This window comes from Bufo bufo, chromosome 4, assembly GCF_905171765.1.
Source record: "Bufo bufo chromosome 4, aBufBuf1.1, whole genome shotgun sequence".
Classification (NCBI taxonomy): Eukaryota; Metazoa; Chordata; class Amphibia; order Anura; family Bufonidae; genus Bufo; species Bufo bufo.
In genome coordinates, this window is record NC_053392.1 from 333,721,166 (window position 1) to 333,736,116 (window position 14,951).

Consider the following 14,951-nt stretch of genomic DNA (forward strand, 5'->3'; position numbering starts at 1 on the left):
TTTCAGTTTGAAACCAAGGACAGAAGAAAAACGTTTATACAAGTATAGAAACAAACTATGGGATTGTACATGTTTCTGAGCAGGTAATTGTCTAGCCTTGAATACCATTTTATTTTTGTTTATTTTTTTCCCATCTGAACTTTAGTTTTCTGATATAGAGCTCCAGACTCCTTACAGAGACATATGTTAAATGAATAGCATTCCAGCTACCCGCAGCTATGACTAGAGGGAGCTTAAAGGGGTTTTCCTCAACTTTAATACTGATGACCTATCCTATCTGATCGGTGGGGGTCCGATATATGGGACCCCTGCCGATCAGCTTTTTAAGAAGGCGCCATCACTCCTGTGAGCGCCATGGCCTTCTCACAGCTTTCCCTAGGCCAGTAACGACACGTTCATCGGTCACATGGCCTAACCGCAGCTCAGCCCCATAGAAGTGAAATGGGCTGAGCTAAGCTACCAAACACTGCTGCTATATGCTGAAATGTACGGCACTGTGCTTGGTAAGCTGCGAGAAGGCCTAGGTGCTCACAGGAGTCTGACCACCACCCTTCAGATACTGATGACCTATCCGGAGGATAGATCATCAGTATTAAAATGTCGGAAAACCCTTTTAACCATTTTACTACCAGCAATGTATATAATGCATCCTGATTTTAACGAGAATGTGTAATAATAAAATAGTCTTTTGTTTAAATCATGTTTATATGTTATACATTATTTTTTTTTTTTTTACATTTTTGGTGATTTTTTCCTTTAACTTTCCTTGTCAATATATTTAAAATAAATTCCTAAAATTGTGCAGTTATTGCATTGACCACTAGGCTCAAAAATACGTAAAAACTTCATTTTCTGTACAGGTAACTTTTCATCAGCCATCTCAGTATCATCACAGGCAGGATTATATACAGTATTATTCGCTTTATAAGGACACACTAGATTATAGGACGCTCCTAGGATTTAGGCTTCGTTCACATCACCGTTCAGCCTTTCCGTTCTCCTGCTCCATTTAGGAACAAAAGAACGGAAAGGATGGAGAAGGCACATAACGGAGCCGATTATAGACTATGGGGTCCTAAGGGCTCCCTTTGGCTCAGTTATGTGGCTTCTCCGTCCTTTCCGTTGTCCTGCTCCTAAACGGAGCAGGAGAACAGAAAGGCTGAACGGTGATGTGAACAAAGCCTTAGAGAAGAAAAATCTTCATCAGACCTCCGATCGAAGCTCGATATCACACCCCCATATCAGACCTCAGATAAGCCCGAAAATAAATAAATTAACTTAACTCTAATGCTCCGGTCTTCCTGCACTCACTGCTCCCTGGTCTTCTCCGGATGGCGCGCTGCACTGTGACCTGATGTCGCACAGCCTCAGGTCAAAGTGCACGCACTATGTCCTGACGCTGTACTCAGTCACCAATATGAGGTTTTATGCAGTTTTATTTTAAATATTATGCTTTGATGTAAAATTGCATGAAGGAGCCCATAATAATTTGGATTTTGGGGCACATTTATTAAGACCGGCATTTTAGACGCTGGTCTTAATAAGCCCTATACAGTACTTGGCGGTGGATCTGCTGGAGTTATGAGGAAGCGCCGTCCTCTACATAACTTCGGCAGATACACCTCCAATTCTAGATGTAAGACAGCTTCCTAGCTGTCTTACATTTAGATCATTTTCAACCCCTAAACCAGGCGTAGAAAATGGTAAATGCCGCCCACGCCAGACCCACTTTTTTAGACTTGGTGTGAGCAGAGAAAAGTCGCAGATAGCGGAACAAAGGAGCTTTGCACTGCAATCTGCTGCAGAACTACGCTTAATATAGGTGTATTTCTGTTTAATAAATTACCCCCTTAGTGTCTGTCACAAGTGTGAAACTTTCATGCCAGCAAAAGGGTTAAGCTTGATCGGTCATCTAAATATGCCTTTGTGAGGGCCACATATGACAGATACAGATTCATTCTCGTATTAGCCAAAATGGGTTAATAGGAGTATATAAAATCTATATCAACATCTCTACTGGGTAATAAAGAACAGCACTGAGAATTGTGCCACTGATTTGAAAAACAAATATATTGCACTCCTTCTAAATTAACTAGAAGTATATTTCCCCTTTTACTGTTTATGACCTCTCTTTACTACTTTGAGTTTGATTAATGGGTATCCATTTGGTTACTATGGGACCATAATACTGTGTACACCGTGAAGCCAAGGACTACATAGTTCTCTCACATAAAGGCCAAATTTTATTGGATGCTGTTCTGATGGGCTGAACAAATTTTACTTGTAACCTGATGTTCTATCCAATCCACAAAAGGAAAATTTGTCTCTGCTACTTAATCCCAAAGACTTTTCCATTTCCTTCCAAAAATGCCTAAGTTTATATTACCAACTTGAGTATCAGATTCAAAACGGGCAGTCAGCTTTCCAAGGAAAAAAAAGAATATGTAATTTAATAAAAACAATAAGAAAACATTATGAGCTACAACGTATTTAAAAAATCAAAATCAAGGTAATTTTGCATTTATTAAACATGTGATACATTATAAAATAAGGAAAAATAAGAAGAAATGCTCCTGTCTAGATACTGCTGTTACATACTTATGGCACCCCCTGCTGTTCATGTGATTCCCTCTCAGAACGTCCACATTATGTGTCGATGAAAAGGTGTTCCTAGTGCACTGATCCCTAGTGGCTGACCTGTACAACAGCAAGAGTCACTATGTTAAACGCGTACTACAATGGGCTTGCGTTAGGATGGGGGTACACGGTGACCGTAAGTCTTAGAATATTCACATAACCAAAAATATGTGTAACTTGTCTGCAATTTGCTGTGGTTTGGTTGGAAAAAAAAACGCAAAGTTGCATCTTGTCTGCATTTTGCATTGTGATCGATGATCTCAAAATCTAATCCGTCTTGGGACCTGTGACAAAAAATCCATTGGATTTTCGTTCATTGTCTCATCGCAGTCAAAGAATGTCGGACTGCAACACCACTGACAATCATTAGATGCAATGTCGCCGTGTGGCCCCAGCCTTACTGTGCATGAGTGACCACAAGCTCTGACAAATGGTAGACATTCAAAACAACAAATCAAAAGGACGACAGGGGGCGCCATAACAAGTATGTAATAGCAAAAAATATGTTCTATCTAAATATATCTAATACAGTAAATAAATATTTATTTGTGGGACTACCCATCTAATTCTCATTTATGAGCCTGCTGTGTTCACGATAGGAGTGATCCCCCATCCTTTTCTGAGATGACTGACAAGCTACTGGGTATACCCAGCAGCCATTAAATCACCGCAGGGAGAGGTGGGGTCAGCACTCCCCTCATGAAACAGCAGACTCATAGCTACAAATCCATTGTATTTTTTGATATTGCCAACTGGCCAAACGGCACAAGATGTTTTTTACCATTCTGGCTAACAGGAGAACAGACCTGCCTCTGTAATATGCCACCCTTACATAGGACAATATATTCATTTGGCTGATCCCCTGCAATTAATATGTTTTGCTGTTAATATGTGGAAAGGCATGTTTTTCTCTGCTTTTTCACATGGAAATATCAAATGTACAATACACTATATGGTCAAATGGATGTGGATAACATGACCATCATACTACCTATATGAGTTCACTGGACAACTAATTCCAAAATCATGGGTGTTAGGGTACAGCCACCCAGTCAAGTTTCCTGATGCAGTTTTGGAAGTCAAAACCAGGAGTGAATTCAAAAAAACAGAAAAAGTATATTTCCTTTATACTTCTCTCCGTTTATGGTTCACTCCTGATTTTGACTTCCAAAACTGCATCAGGAAACCTGAACATGTGGCCGTACCCTGAATATGGATTCGGGAGCATTATTTGTGGCCTTCTTTATATTGTTGCCATAAATTTAGAAGCATAAAGTTGTATAAAATGTCTTTGTATGATATTGCATTACATTACCCTTAACTTGAAATAAGAAGCCTAGCCCAAACCCTGAAAAACAGCACTGTAATATTAGTCCTCCTCTACAATTATAGAGTAGGCATTCTGCACTCCGTGCAGGTATCATTCTATGGGCATCCTCCAAACCCAGATTTGTACATCAGAATGGCAAATAGTGCACCATGGTTCATTACTTAGTGACTCCCAGTGCTCAAGAGTCCAGTGGCAGCGTACCTTATACTACTCCAGCTTGGGGTACTGTACATGGTGATCTTAGGCTCGTGTGCAGCTGCTCGTCCATGAAAAACACATTTCATAAAGTACTGGAGGTCCCCAAAGGTCTTTATTAATTTTCCTGCAGGGGTTGACATGCTGCAATACACTCACACGAACACTACGGCCAATCATTGGCCTCAGCAGTGACGGTGGCGTGTATGGCACAAAACCGCTGAGGTCAGTGATTGGCTTTCAGTGGTCACATGGATCAATGGCACATCTCCACTGCAGGAAAATCAACTAACAACAATGGGGACCACCAAATGGGTGGAAAATTTATCCGATAAGTAATAGTTCATTTTTTCAATCTACTGCCATTTCCTTCCTTTAGCCTATTTTTTTTCTTACCTGGAAAACCTCTTTGAAAACAAGCAAGTTAACCAGTCAACCATTATGTGCTATAAATGTATGGCGTATAATGTTGTGCATGCAAAGCACAGGTTTAAAGCCTCTGCTCCTGCAATCATGTCCGGTTGTCAAAGAAAAGTGGATACCCTGGAGAAGTATTGGACCCAGTGATCCCCTGATCATTAGTTGTCTTTTTCATGGCAGAGCTGGCAGGTTCTTAGCAGACACTACCACTGAAGGCCATCTACCCTCTAACTGGCACTCCCAAGTATATTATTTCCTGACCAGCAGGGTGAACCCTATAAAGACAGATTTTCGTAACCGTAAAGCTACAATGTATGAAAGTACTGTGTATGTTATATATCAATAAACATATTCATGTATGTTTTGCATATTTTTCAGCAAAACAAAAAAAAAATAACAACCAAGATTAATCAAAAGTCAAGTTACACAGATTACATTTTTAACATGTGGATAGTAAAAAAAAAAATCTGTATCTGTATTTCTCACCTTGCATAAATACCGCTAACCATGTCATGTTGTAGAGTGTCATCTGTTGACTTACTAGGCCCCGCTGCTTTGGAAATAAGTAACACCACCAAGCCTCTCATCTGTAGATTGTTGCGACTGTCGTACACAAAGGCCCTGCAAAGAAAAGACACATATCGGCATTGTGCATTATGGAAATATCAAAGTGTAACTAAACTTTTGAATAAACTTTATTAAAACCTATTCTTAATGTGATAAGGTATACTACAGAAATTCATATTTTTTTTGTTTTCTTATTAAAATAGGCACCTGAACTTCTCACACTTAGAATAGGTTTTCATAAAATGTATTCTAAAGCTTAGATACACTTTAAGAAGTAAGATTGTGACATGATTAAAAACAAAGGATTACTTGTTTTATGTTACAGAGTCTTTTAGTAGTCATGATTAAAGGGGTTTGTACCAGGCTCATAAAATGATCGTACATGGCTAGGATTAGTCATTACTTCATGACTGCTGGGGGTGCAATATTTGGATGCCAATAATGAAGGGAAGAAGTGACGGCTGCAGTTCCCTGCACAGACGGTGGTTAGGAGCGCTGCTATACTGTACGGCTGTGCTGTGTCCCCTTTATTTTCGAGATCAGTGGGGATACTGGACCCCAAGGAGGTCCCCTAAAATGAATGCAACGGCTGGTCGGGCATGCGGTCAGCCATTCCATTCATTTCTATGGGTGTTCCAGAGACAGCCGAGTACACTGCTCAACTATATCAGGAACTCCCGTAGAAATGAATGGAGCGGCCTTGCACATGCCCAACCGGCAGCTCTGTTCATTTTGGGGGGTTCCACGGGGGCCCTGTTCTTGTGATTGGTGGCAATGTTCCTTGTTTCGTGTCCTGATATTCTCACATCTCACAATGGGAATCCACTGTCAAGTATGACAGCCAAGATCAGAAATGGCAAAGAGAAGGAAGAGTGCAATACCCTGGCCCTCAAAGGCTTCTGTAGCAGATCCCATGGAGAATGGGTCGGTCAATAAAAGAAACCAAAACTTTGTGAAAAGACAGGAAACAATGTAGAGTGGTGACATATGGGACTGCTGGAAATAGCAGAGCGCTTATACTCGGCTATTTATTAGAATACAATTTCTAAAATTACTGAAATTTTCTAAATTCCTGTAAGTACCATATTTCCAGCACCATAAGACACACCTAGGTTTTAGATGAAGAAAATGAGAAAAAATATTTTTTATCAGACCAAATATCAGACCCCCAATCTTCATCAGACCTCAAACCCCCAAATCAGAACCCCATTCCTCATCAGACCTTATATCAGGCCTTTCATTCCTCATCAGACCTTATATCAGGCCTTTCATTCCTCATCCAACCTCAGATCAGATCCCCATTCCTCATCAGACCTCAGAGCAGTCCCCCAAATAAGAACCCCATTGCTCATCAGACCCCCATCGGATCTCAGATGAACTTACCTCTCCTTCTCCTTTTGTACAATAAAACAATAATGTTTTTGCATGATTGCATCCCAAGAGCTTTTTTTATATTTGTATTTCTATGGAGCTGTGTGAGGTCATTATTTTTAGCATGATGACTTGCAGTTTTCATTGGTGTCATTTTGGGCACATAAGATGTTTTGATCATTTTAATGTTTTTGTACAATAAAAACCTTTATTTAAAAAAAAAATTTTTTGCATCATTGCATCCCAAGAGACATAACTTTTTTTTATTTTTCTTTCTATGGAGCTGTGTGAGGGCTTTATTTTTTGCTTGATGACTTTCATTGGTATCATTTTGGAGTACATAAGATGTTTTGATTGCTTTGATGTTTTGATCGGCAGAAATTCTGCCACAGTTTTTCTTTGTTTTTGTTTTTTTTCATAACATTTAATGTGTTGGATAAATTAAGCGGAAATTTAATAGTTTGAGTCATTACTGATGCGACAATACCAAATTTGTGTAGGGAATTTTTATTTTATTTTACCATTAAAAAGCATTCTTGCAATAGAAAAAAGTGGGTGCGTTTTAAATTAGAAATTATTTTTAATAAAATTCTAATATTTGTATCATTTATTAGTCACACAAGGGGCCTCTGACCTTCCATTCTTTGATCACTCACATGTAGTGCCCTGTACTATGCTGTCAGTACGATGCTGAGCACTGCCAGGGTCACATAACATTATATTGATTTATGATGCTATGTAACCCTTACAGTTCTGGAATGTATTAGATGACACTGACATAATGCTGTCAGTGTTATCCAATACATTCCAGAACTGCAAGGGCTCTTTCACACGAGCGGATGCCGTGAGAGTAATCTGCTGTGTGAAGGAGTGCCAAGCCCCACTCTGGACAGCAGAGACACAGAGCATTAACATGATGGATAATGCTCTTTGCCTCTCTGTGATCTTTTTACTACAAAATCACGGTGACAACTTTTTCTCACTGTGATTTTGTAGTAAAAAGATCGCAGAGAGGCAAAGAGCATTATCAATCATGTTAATGCTCCGTGTCTCTGCTGTCCAGAGTGCAGCTTGGCACTCTTTCATGCAGCAAATTACACACACGGCATCCGCTAGTGTGAATGAGCCCTAAGGGTTACATAGCATCATAAATCAATATAACTTGTATATATCATAAAGGAAACAGGTTCTTGGCAATAACCAAAGACAATTACCTTTCTCAACTGGTTCAGGACCCAACTAGAGGGACAGCCTTACTGGACTTATTATTAACCAATAGACCTGACTGAACAACAGATGTGCAGGTTGGGGGACACCTGGGAAATAGTGACCATAAAGTAATAACCTTCCAATTATCATTCAAAATAGTGTTTCTTCAGGGAGGAACAAAAATACCAAACTTCAAAAAAGCTAAATTTAGCCAACTAAGAGAGGCCATAGGCCTAACTAAATGGGACAAAGTCCTCAAAAATAAAAATACAGCCACAAAATGGGATATTTTTAAAAGTATCCTAAAATTTAATTGTGAGAGGTACATGCCTTATAGGAATAAAAGGTTAAGGAACAAGAAGAAACCAATGTGGATAAATAGAACTGTAAAGAAAACAATAAATGACAAAAAAAGCATTTAAATCACTAAAACAGGAGGGTAGCGAGGTAGCACTAAAAAACTATAAGGAAGAAAATAGAATATGTAAAAAACAAATAAAAGCAACCAAACTGGAGACCGAGAGATTAATTGCCAAAGACAGCAAAACTAACCCTAAAATGTTCTTCAATTATATAAATGGTAAAAAGTATAAATCCGAAGGTGTCGGCCCTCTACAGAGCAATGAGGGGGAAGTTGCAGAGAGCGATGAGGAGAAAGCAAAGCTAATAAATATTTTTTTCTCCACTGTATTTACTGAGGAAAATAAACTGTCAGATGAAATGCAGAATGTAAAAGTTAATTCCCCATTAAAAGTGCCCTGTCTGACCCAGGAAGAAGTACAGCGGCGTCTTAAAAAAAGATTAATAGACAAATCGCCAGGACCGGATGGCATACACCCCCGTATCCTAAGAGAATTAAGTAATGTTATAGCCAGCCCCTTTCTGTTTTTTTTTTTTTTTTGTCAACTATGTTTTTATTGGCAAAATAATCACGAAGCCAATACAAATGCGTTAGGTACATCAGAAGTAAGTAAGGAAGTTATAGTTTCATAGTAATAATCCAGCAGTTGACCGTGACATAAAATGCAACAGAAAAAAAACGGTATTATGCGGCTCATAATTATCACGAATTAAGACATAAGCATAAGGAGCTTTATCAGAGAGCAAGAGAGACAGAAAAGAGATGAAGGTGAAGAGAGAAGGAAGGAGGGGAGGGAGGGGGAGGGAACAAAGACATCTCGACTTTGTGTACTTCAGATCTGAGCTACTCGAAATACCCAAGGTATTACTTGTCCAGTGGGTAATAGGAGAAGGACAGCCAGGGCTCCCAAGTCAGGTGGAATTTGTGGTGGGATCTACTTGCTCTACTACACATCTCTTCAAATCTGCAGACTTGTCCTACTTTTTCTAACCATTGCTCCACTGAAGGGGGAGATGTATCCAGCCATCTCAATGGGACAAGTGACTTAGCCGCCGTTAGGAGGTGTGTTGTTAAGTTTGAGGAAGAAGGTCTATAGTCTTCCGTTACACAGTCTAAGAGTACTTTAGAGGGGGTTAGAGCCAGTTGTTTACTCCTTAAATCATTTATCACTCGTTCCACCTCCTCCCAGTATGGCCTAATTAGAGAGCAAGACCACTAAAGGTGGGTAAGCGTCCCAATCTGTGTCTTGCACCTCCAGCATAGGTTTGTGGAAGAAAGGCCATGTGTGTAAAGGAATTCAGGCGTCTTAAATCACCTAGAGACAATTTTGTAGTGGCATTCCTGAAGCCTAACGCATCTGGAGTGTTCATGAGAGTTTTGGAGTATGTGTGACTTTTCAGCATTTGTCAGGGTGATGTTCAGCTCTTTTTCCCAGGAGGCGATAAAACCCGGTGTGCCAGTATCAATGGTATCCCTACAAATAGACAGCAGTTTCGACTGTTTCTTTCCACGTCCTTCAGGGGTTATTATAGAGGACTCAAAAATCGTCAATTCCCTGAACGGGTGAAATTTACTTATAAAATCTCTACAGCAGCTATTGAAATGAGCTATATGTAAAAATGTAAGTGTGAACCTTGGCATATATTTTCTCAAACTCGCTAAGTCTGGAACCGCTCCGCCCACAAAAAACTCCCTGACAGAAAGATGGTCCAGATGGTCCCACATTGGTTTAAAGGACGGTGATTCTTTCCCTACAACCACAGGTATTAAACTCTCAGGAAGCAATGGAGAGGGTGTTGGAGCAAGATGCGGGGCGAGGGTCCTTCAGGTGTGCGAGGCCCCTCTAAACAAAAGCCCTGCATCAGATTTAGCAGTCTGGCTATTGGGTTTAGGAGGAATCCACAAGTTTTTAAGCGAGTCTTCTTTTAGGATGTCCGCTGCATCTGTCCTTCTAAAGATACTATCAGTTACAGTGGTTAAGTTTAACCATTGCCTAAGTTGTATTGCTTTATATAAGTTCTGGACATCAGGTAAACCCAGTCCTCCCTTGTTTTTGGCTTTAGTTAGTAGTGAGTGAGCTAGGCGCGGTCTTTTTTGTTTCCACAGAAATCTCGAAAAGAGGGACCTCATAGATTTAAAAAAGAATTGGGGCAGTGCAATTGGGAGCATCTATAGTTCATATGTTATCTTGGGGATTACATACATTTGTATAACGTTTTTCCTTCCAATCCACGAATTTAGAGGTATATCATATTCTGTAAAAATGGACTGAACATCTTTTAAAAGAGGCTTGAAGTTGGTGTCATATATTTTGGATAGATTAGGTGGAATATGGACCCCTAGGTATTTAATCGTGGAAGTGGCCCAGGCGAAGGGTGATACGGTTTTGAGTAGTCGGGTGAGTCTCTTATTAAGTGATATATTTAAAATCTCATATTTTGCTACATTAACTTTGAAGTTTGATACCTCGCTGAACCTATCAAAGATCTCTACCAGTGCTGGCAATCCTCTCATGGGATCAGTTAGTAGGAAGAGTAGATCATCAGCAAATGCTAACCTCTTTAGCTCTCCTTTGAGTGTGGGAATTCCTCTGATTTGGGGGTGTTGTCTAACACATTGTAACATGGCTTCCATTGCCAGGATGAACAGCGAAGGGGACAGTGGGCATCCTTGACGCGTACCATTCGTGATCAGAAAGGGGGAAGAAAGGTGCTCATTGACTATTATGGAAGCTGACAGTTGAGAATAAAGTGTAAATATCGCTTTAAAAAAAGGGGTCGGGAAGCCAAATTTGAGTAAAGTAGATTCCAGAAACGTCCAACTCACTCTATCAAAAGCCTTCTCGGCATCTACACCAAGAAGGACCATTGGAGTGTGTGTGGAGTGAACATGGTGTATAGCTGTCAAAAGGTTAGCAGTATTAGTCCTTCCTTCCCTCCCTGGGAAAAAAAAGATTGTTCCTCTCCTATGAGGTGCGGAAGCAGTACCTTGATTCGGATGGACAGAAGCTTTGCCCAAATTTTTATATCTAAGTTAAGAAGCGAGATAGGTCTGTAGCTTCCGCACTCCATAGGGTTCTTGCCCTCTTTTGCAATAAGTGTGATATGCGCCTCTTATGATTGTTTGGGTAGAGACTCCCCTTTCAATAATGAAGCACATCATTTGGTGAGTTGGGGTGTCAAGATTTCGTTAATTTTTTTTATAGTAGAGTAGAGGCAGACCATCTGGGCAAGGGCTCTTACCCGGGGGAAAGGAGGAGATGATCGATTGTATCTCATTTTCAGTTACTGGAAATAAGAGAGAATCGACCATAGCCTGATCTAAGCTTGGCATGTTCAGGGCACTTAAAAAGCCATCTGTAGTTGCTTGTTTGGAGGTTACACTGCCTGCAGGAGATTCCTTCTCAATATTATACAAGGCTGAGTAATATTGTCGAAAAGCCTCAGCTATCTCCATGGGAGATGAGGTCTTTTTTCCCGAATGGTCAATGATCTCATGAATATGCTGTTTCGCTCGTTCCTTTTTTTTAGCAGGGAGGACATAAGTTTCCCTCCTTTATTTCCATGAGCATATAGCTTAAATCTATGGTGGAGGTATGCCTTAGCTGAATTACACTAAAGGGCGGAAATGAGTTTTCCCTCGAAGCCTTAAGATCTGAAAGCGTGCTTAGTAACCTGGTGCGCTTATGCTCTTTTTCTAGCTCAGCTATCCGAGCCAGTAAGGCATCCACATCTTTTTGTCGATCCTTTTTAAGTTTGGACCCCCAGGAGATAAAAATACCTCTAATAAAGGCCTTATGGGCCTCCCAAACTACAGGTGTGGTGGGTCCCGAATCCGCGTTATGAGTGAAGTAGTTAGCTAACTGACTTTTGATGTCTGCGAGAGCTGCAGCATTCTCTAGTATACATTCATTGAGTCTCCATCGACATGTTTTGCGCGGGAGTCCCGAGATATTGAGGGACAAGTGTACGGTGCATGATCTGAAATTGTGATGACGGAAATACCTGTGGTTATAACAATCGCTAGTAGGGATTTGTGGACCAGTATACAGGGAGTGCAGAATTATTAGGCAAGTTGTATTTTTGAGGATTAATTTTATTATTGAACAACCACCATGTTCTCAATGAACCCAAAAAACTCATTAATATCAAAGCTGAATATTTTTGGAAGTAGTTTTTAGTTTGTTTTTAGTTTTAGCTATTTTAGGGGGATATCTGTGTGTGCAGGTGACTATTACTGTGCATAATTATTAGGCAACTTAACAAAAAACAAATATATACCCATTTCAATTATTTATTTTTACCAGTGAAACCAATATAACATCTCAACATTCACAAATATACATTTCTGACATTCAAAAACAAAACAAAAACAAATCAGTGACCAATATAGCCACCTTTCTTTGCAAGGACACTCAAACGCCTGCCATCCATGGATTCTGTCAGTGTTTTGATCTGTTCACTATCAACATTGCGTGCAGCAGCAACCACAGCCTCCCAGACACTGTTCAGAGAGGTGTACTGTTTTCCCTCCTTGTAAATCTCACATTTGATGATGAACCACAGGTTCTCAATGGGGTTCAGATCAGGTGAACAAGGAGGCCATGTCATTAGATTTTCTTCTTTTATACCCTTTCTTGCCAGCCACGCTGTGGAGTACTTGGACGCGTGTGATGGAGCATTGTCCTGCATGAAAATCATGTTTTTCTTGAAGGATGCAGACTTCTTCCTGTACCACTGCTTGAAGAAGGTGTCTTCCAGAAACTGGCAGTAGGACTAGGAGTTGAGCTTGACTCCATCCTCAACCCGAAAAGGCCCCACAAGCTCATCTTTGATACCAGCCCAAACCAGTACTCCACCTCCACCTTGCTGGCGTCTGAGTCGGACTGGAGCTCTCTGCCCTTTACCAATCCAGCCACGGGCCCATCCATCTGGCCCATCAAGACTCACTCTCATTTCATCAGTCCATAAAACCTTAGAAAAATCAGTCTTGAGATATTTCTTGGCCCAGTCTTGACGTTTCAGCTTGTGTGTCTTGTTCAGTGGTGGTCGTCTTTCAGCCTTTCTTACCTTGGCCATGTCTGTGAGTATTGCACACCTTGTGCTTTTGGGCACTCCAGTGATGTTGCAGCTCTGAAATATGGCCAAACTGGTGGCAAGTGGCATCTTGGCAGCTGCACGCTTGACTTTTCTCAGTTCATGGGCAGTTATTTTGCGCCTTGGTTTTTCCACACGCTTCTTGCGACCCTGTTGACTATTTTGAATGAAACGCTTGATTGTTCGATGATCACGCTTCAGAAGCTTTGCAATTTTAAGAGTGCTGCATCCCTTTGCAAGATATCTCACTATTTTTGACTTTTCTGAGCCTGTCAAGTCCTTCTTTTGACCCATTTTGCCAAAGGAAAGGAAGTTGCCTAATAATTATGCACACCTAATATAGGGTGTTGATGTCATTAGACCACACCCCTTCTCATTACAGAGATGCACATCACCTAATATGCTTAATTGGTAGTAGGCTTTCGAGCCTATACAGCTTGGAGTAAGACAACATGCATAAAGAGGATGATGTGGTCAAAATACTCATTTGCCTAATAATTTTGCACGCAGTGTATATGTGGACCAAGTCTTTGGTATGAGTTGTGTACCTGGGAGAAGAAGGAGAAGTCGCGGGCGGAGGGGTTCCAGGTGCGCCATGCATCTATTAGAGAAAGTTCTGACAGTTTAGATCGTAATTTGGCTAAAGCCAGGTTAGAGTTAGAAGACTTAGTTGTGGAGGAGTCTAGCAAGGGGTTAAGATATACGTTCAGATCTCCCCCTAGTATAATCGGACCTTCCGCAAAAAGCTGTAGTACATCTAAAGCCTTCAGGAGCCAGGGAACCTGGTTCTGATTGGGTACATATATGTTTGCTAGTGTTATTTTCGTTGTGTATATCTGAGCCCTTAGGAATAGCAACCGCCCTTCAGAATCTGAGTATTGTTTAGTGACCTTCAACGGGATGGACCTGTGTATGGCGATAGACACTCCTTTGGAGGCTGACGTAGGGTGACAAAAGTGGTATCAACTGCTAAAAAATTTACTAGGTAATTTGGGGACCTTGCCCTGCTTAAAATGTGTCTCATGTAAGAAGACTATAGAAGCCTTCAGTTTCTTTGCAATATCAAGAACATGGTACCGTTTGTTAGGGGTATTCAGTCCTCTCACATTGAAGGACACCACACCCAGCTCTCCCATTGTCAGTCAAGCCCAAGTCCCAGTGAGACAGCCGATGGCAACAGTTTGGGTGTAGTAACGATAAAAGGAGTTGAGACGTGCAACTACCCACCACAAACCTCTATAGTACAATAGATCTATCAATTTCTATAAACTGTATGGGAGTTATAGTTTGCGCCCTTTATGAGATGTGAAATAGAGGATGAGGAAGGTGGAGGGGGGGGAAGCAGAGGGCAAAATTAAGAAAAGGTGACTTATTTCTGATATTTAAGGACTCTATACTGACAGGGAGTGTTCCACAGGATTGGCGCATAGCAAATGTGGTGCCAATATTCAAAAAGGGTCCAAAAACAGAGCCCGGAAACTATAGGACAGTAAGTTTAACATCTGTTGTGGGTAAACTGTTTGAAGGTTTTCTAAGAGATGCTATCTTGGAGTACGTCAATGAAAATAAGCAAATAACGCCATATCAGCATGGCTTCATGATGGATCGATCATGTCAAACTAATTTAATCAGTTTCTATGAGGAGGTACGTTCTAGACTTGACAGCAGTGAATCAATGGATGTCGTATATCTGAACTTCTCCAAAGCATTTGACACTGTACTGCATAAAAGGTTAGTATATAAAATGAGAACACTCGGACTGGGA

General features: G+C 40.7%; 1 protein-coding gene across 1 annotated transcript in view; it reads right to left on the reverse strand.

The window, feature by feature from the left end:
* PDSS2 (decaprenyl diphosphate synthase subunit 2) overlaps positions 1–14,951 on the reverse strand; it is a 239,473-nt gene that overhangs the window by 138,794 nt on the left and 85,728 nt on the right. Inside the window, exon 3 of the mRNA XM_040428832.1 lies at positions 5,069–5,203. Coding sequence (XP_040284766.1) covers positions 5,069–5,203 — 135 coding nt within the window. The remainder of the gene's footprint in view (positions 1–5,068; positions 5,204–14,951) is intronic.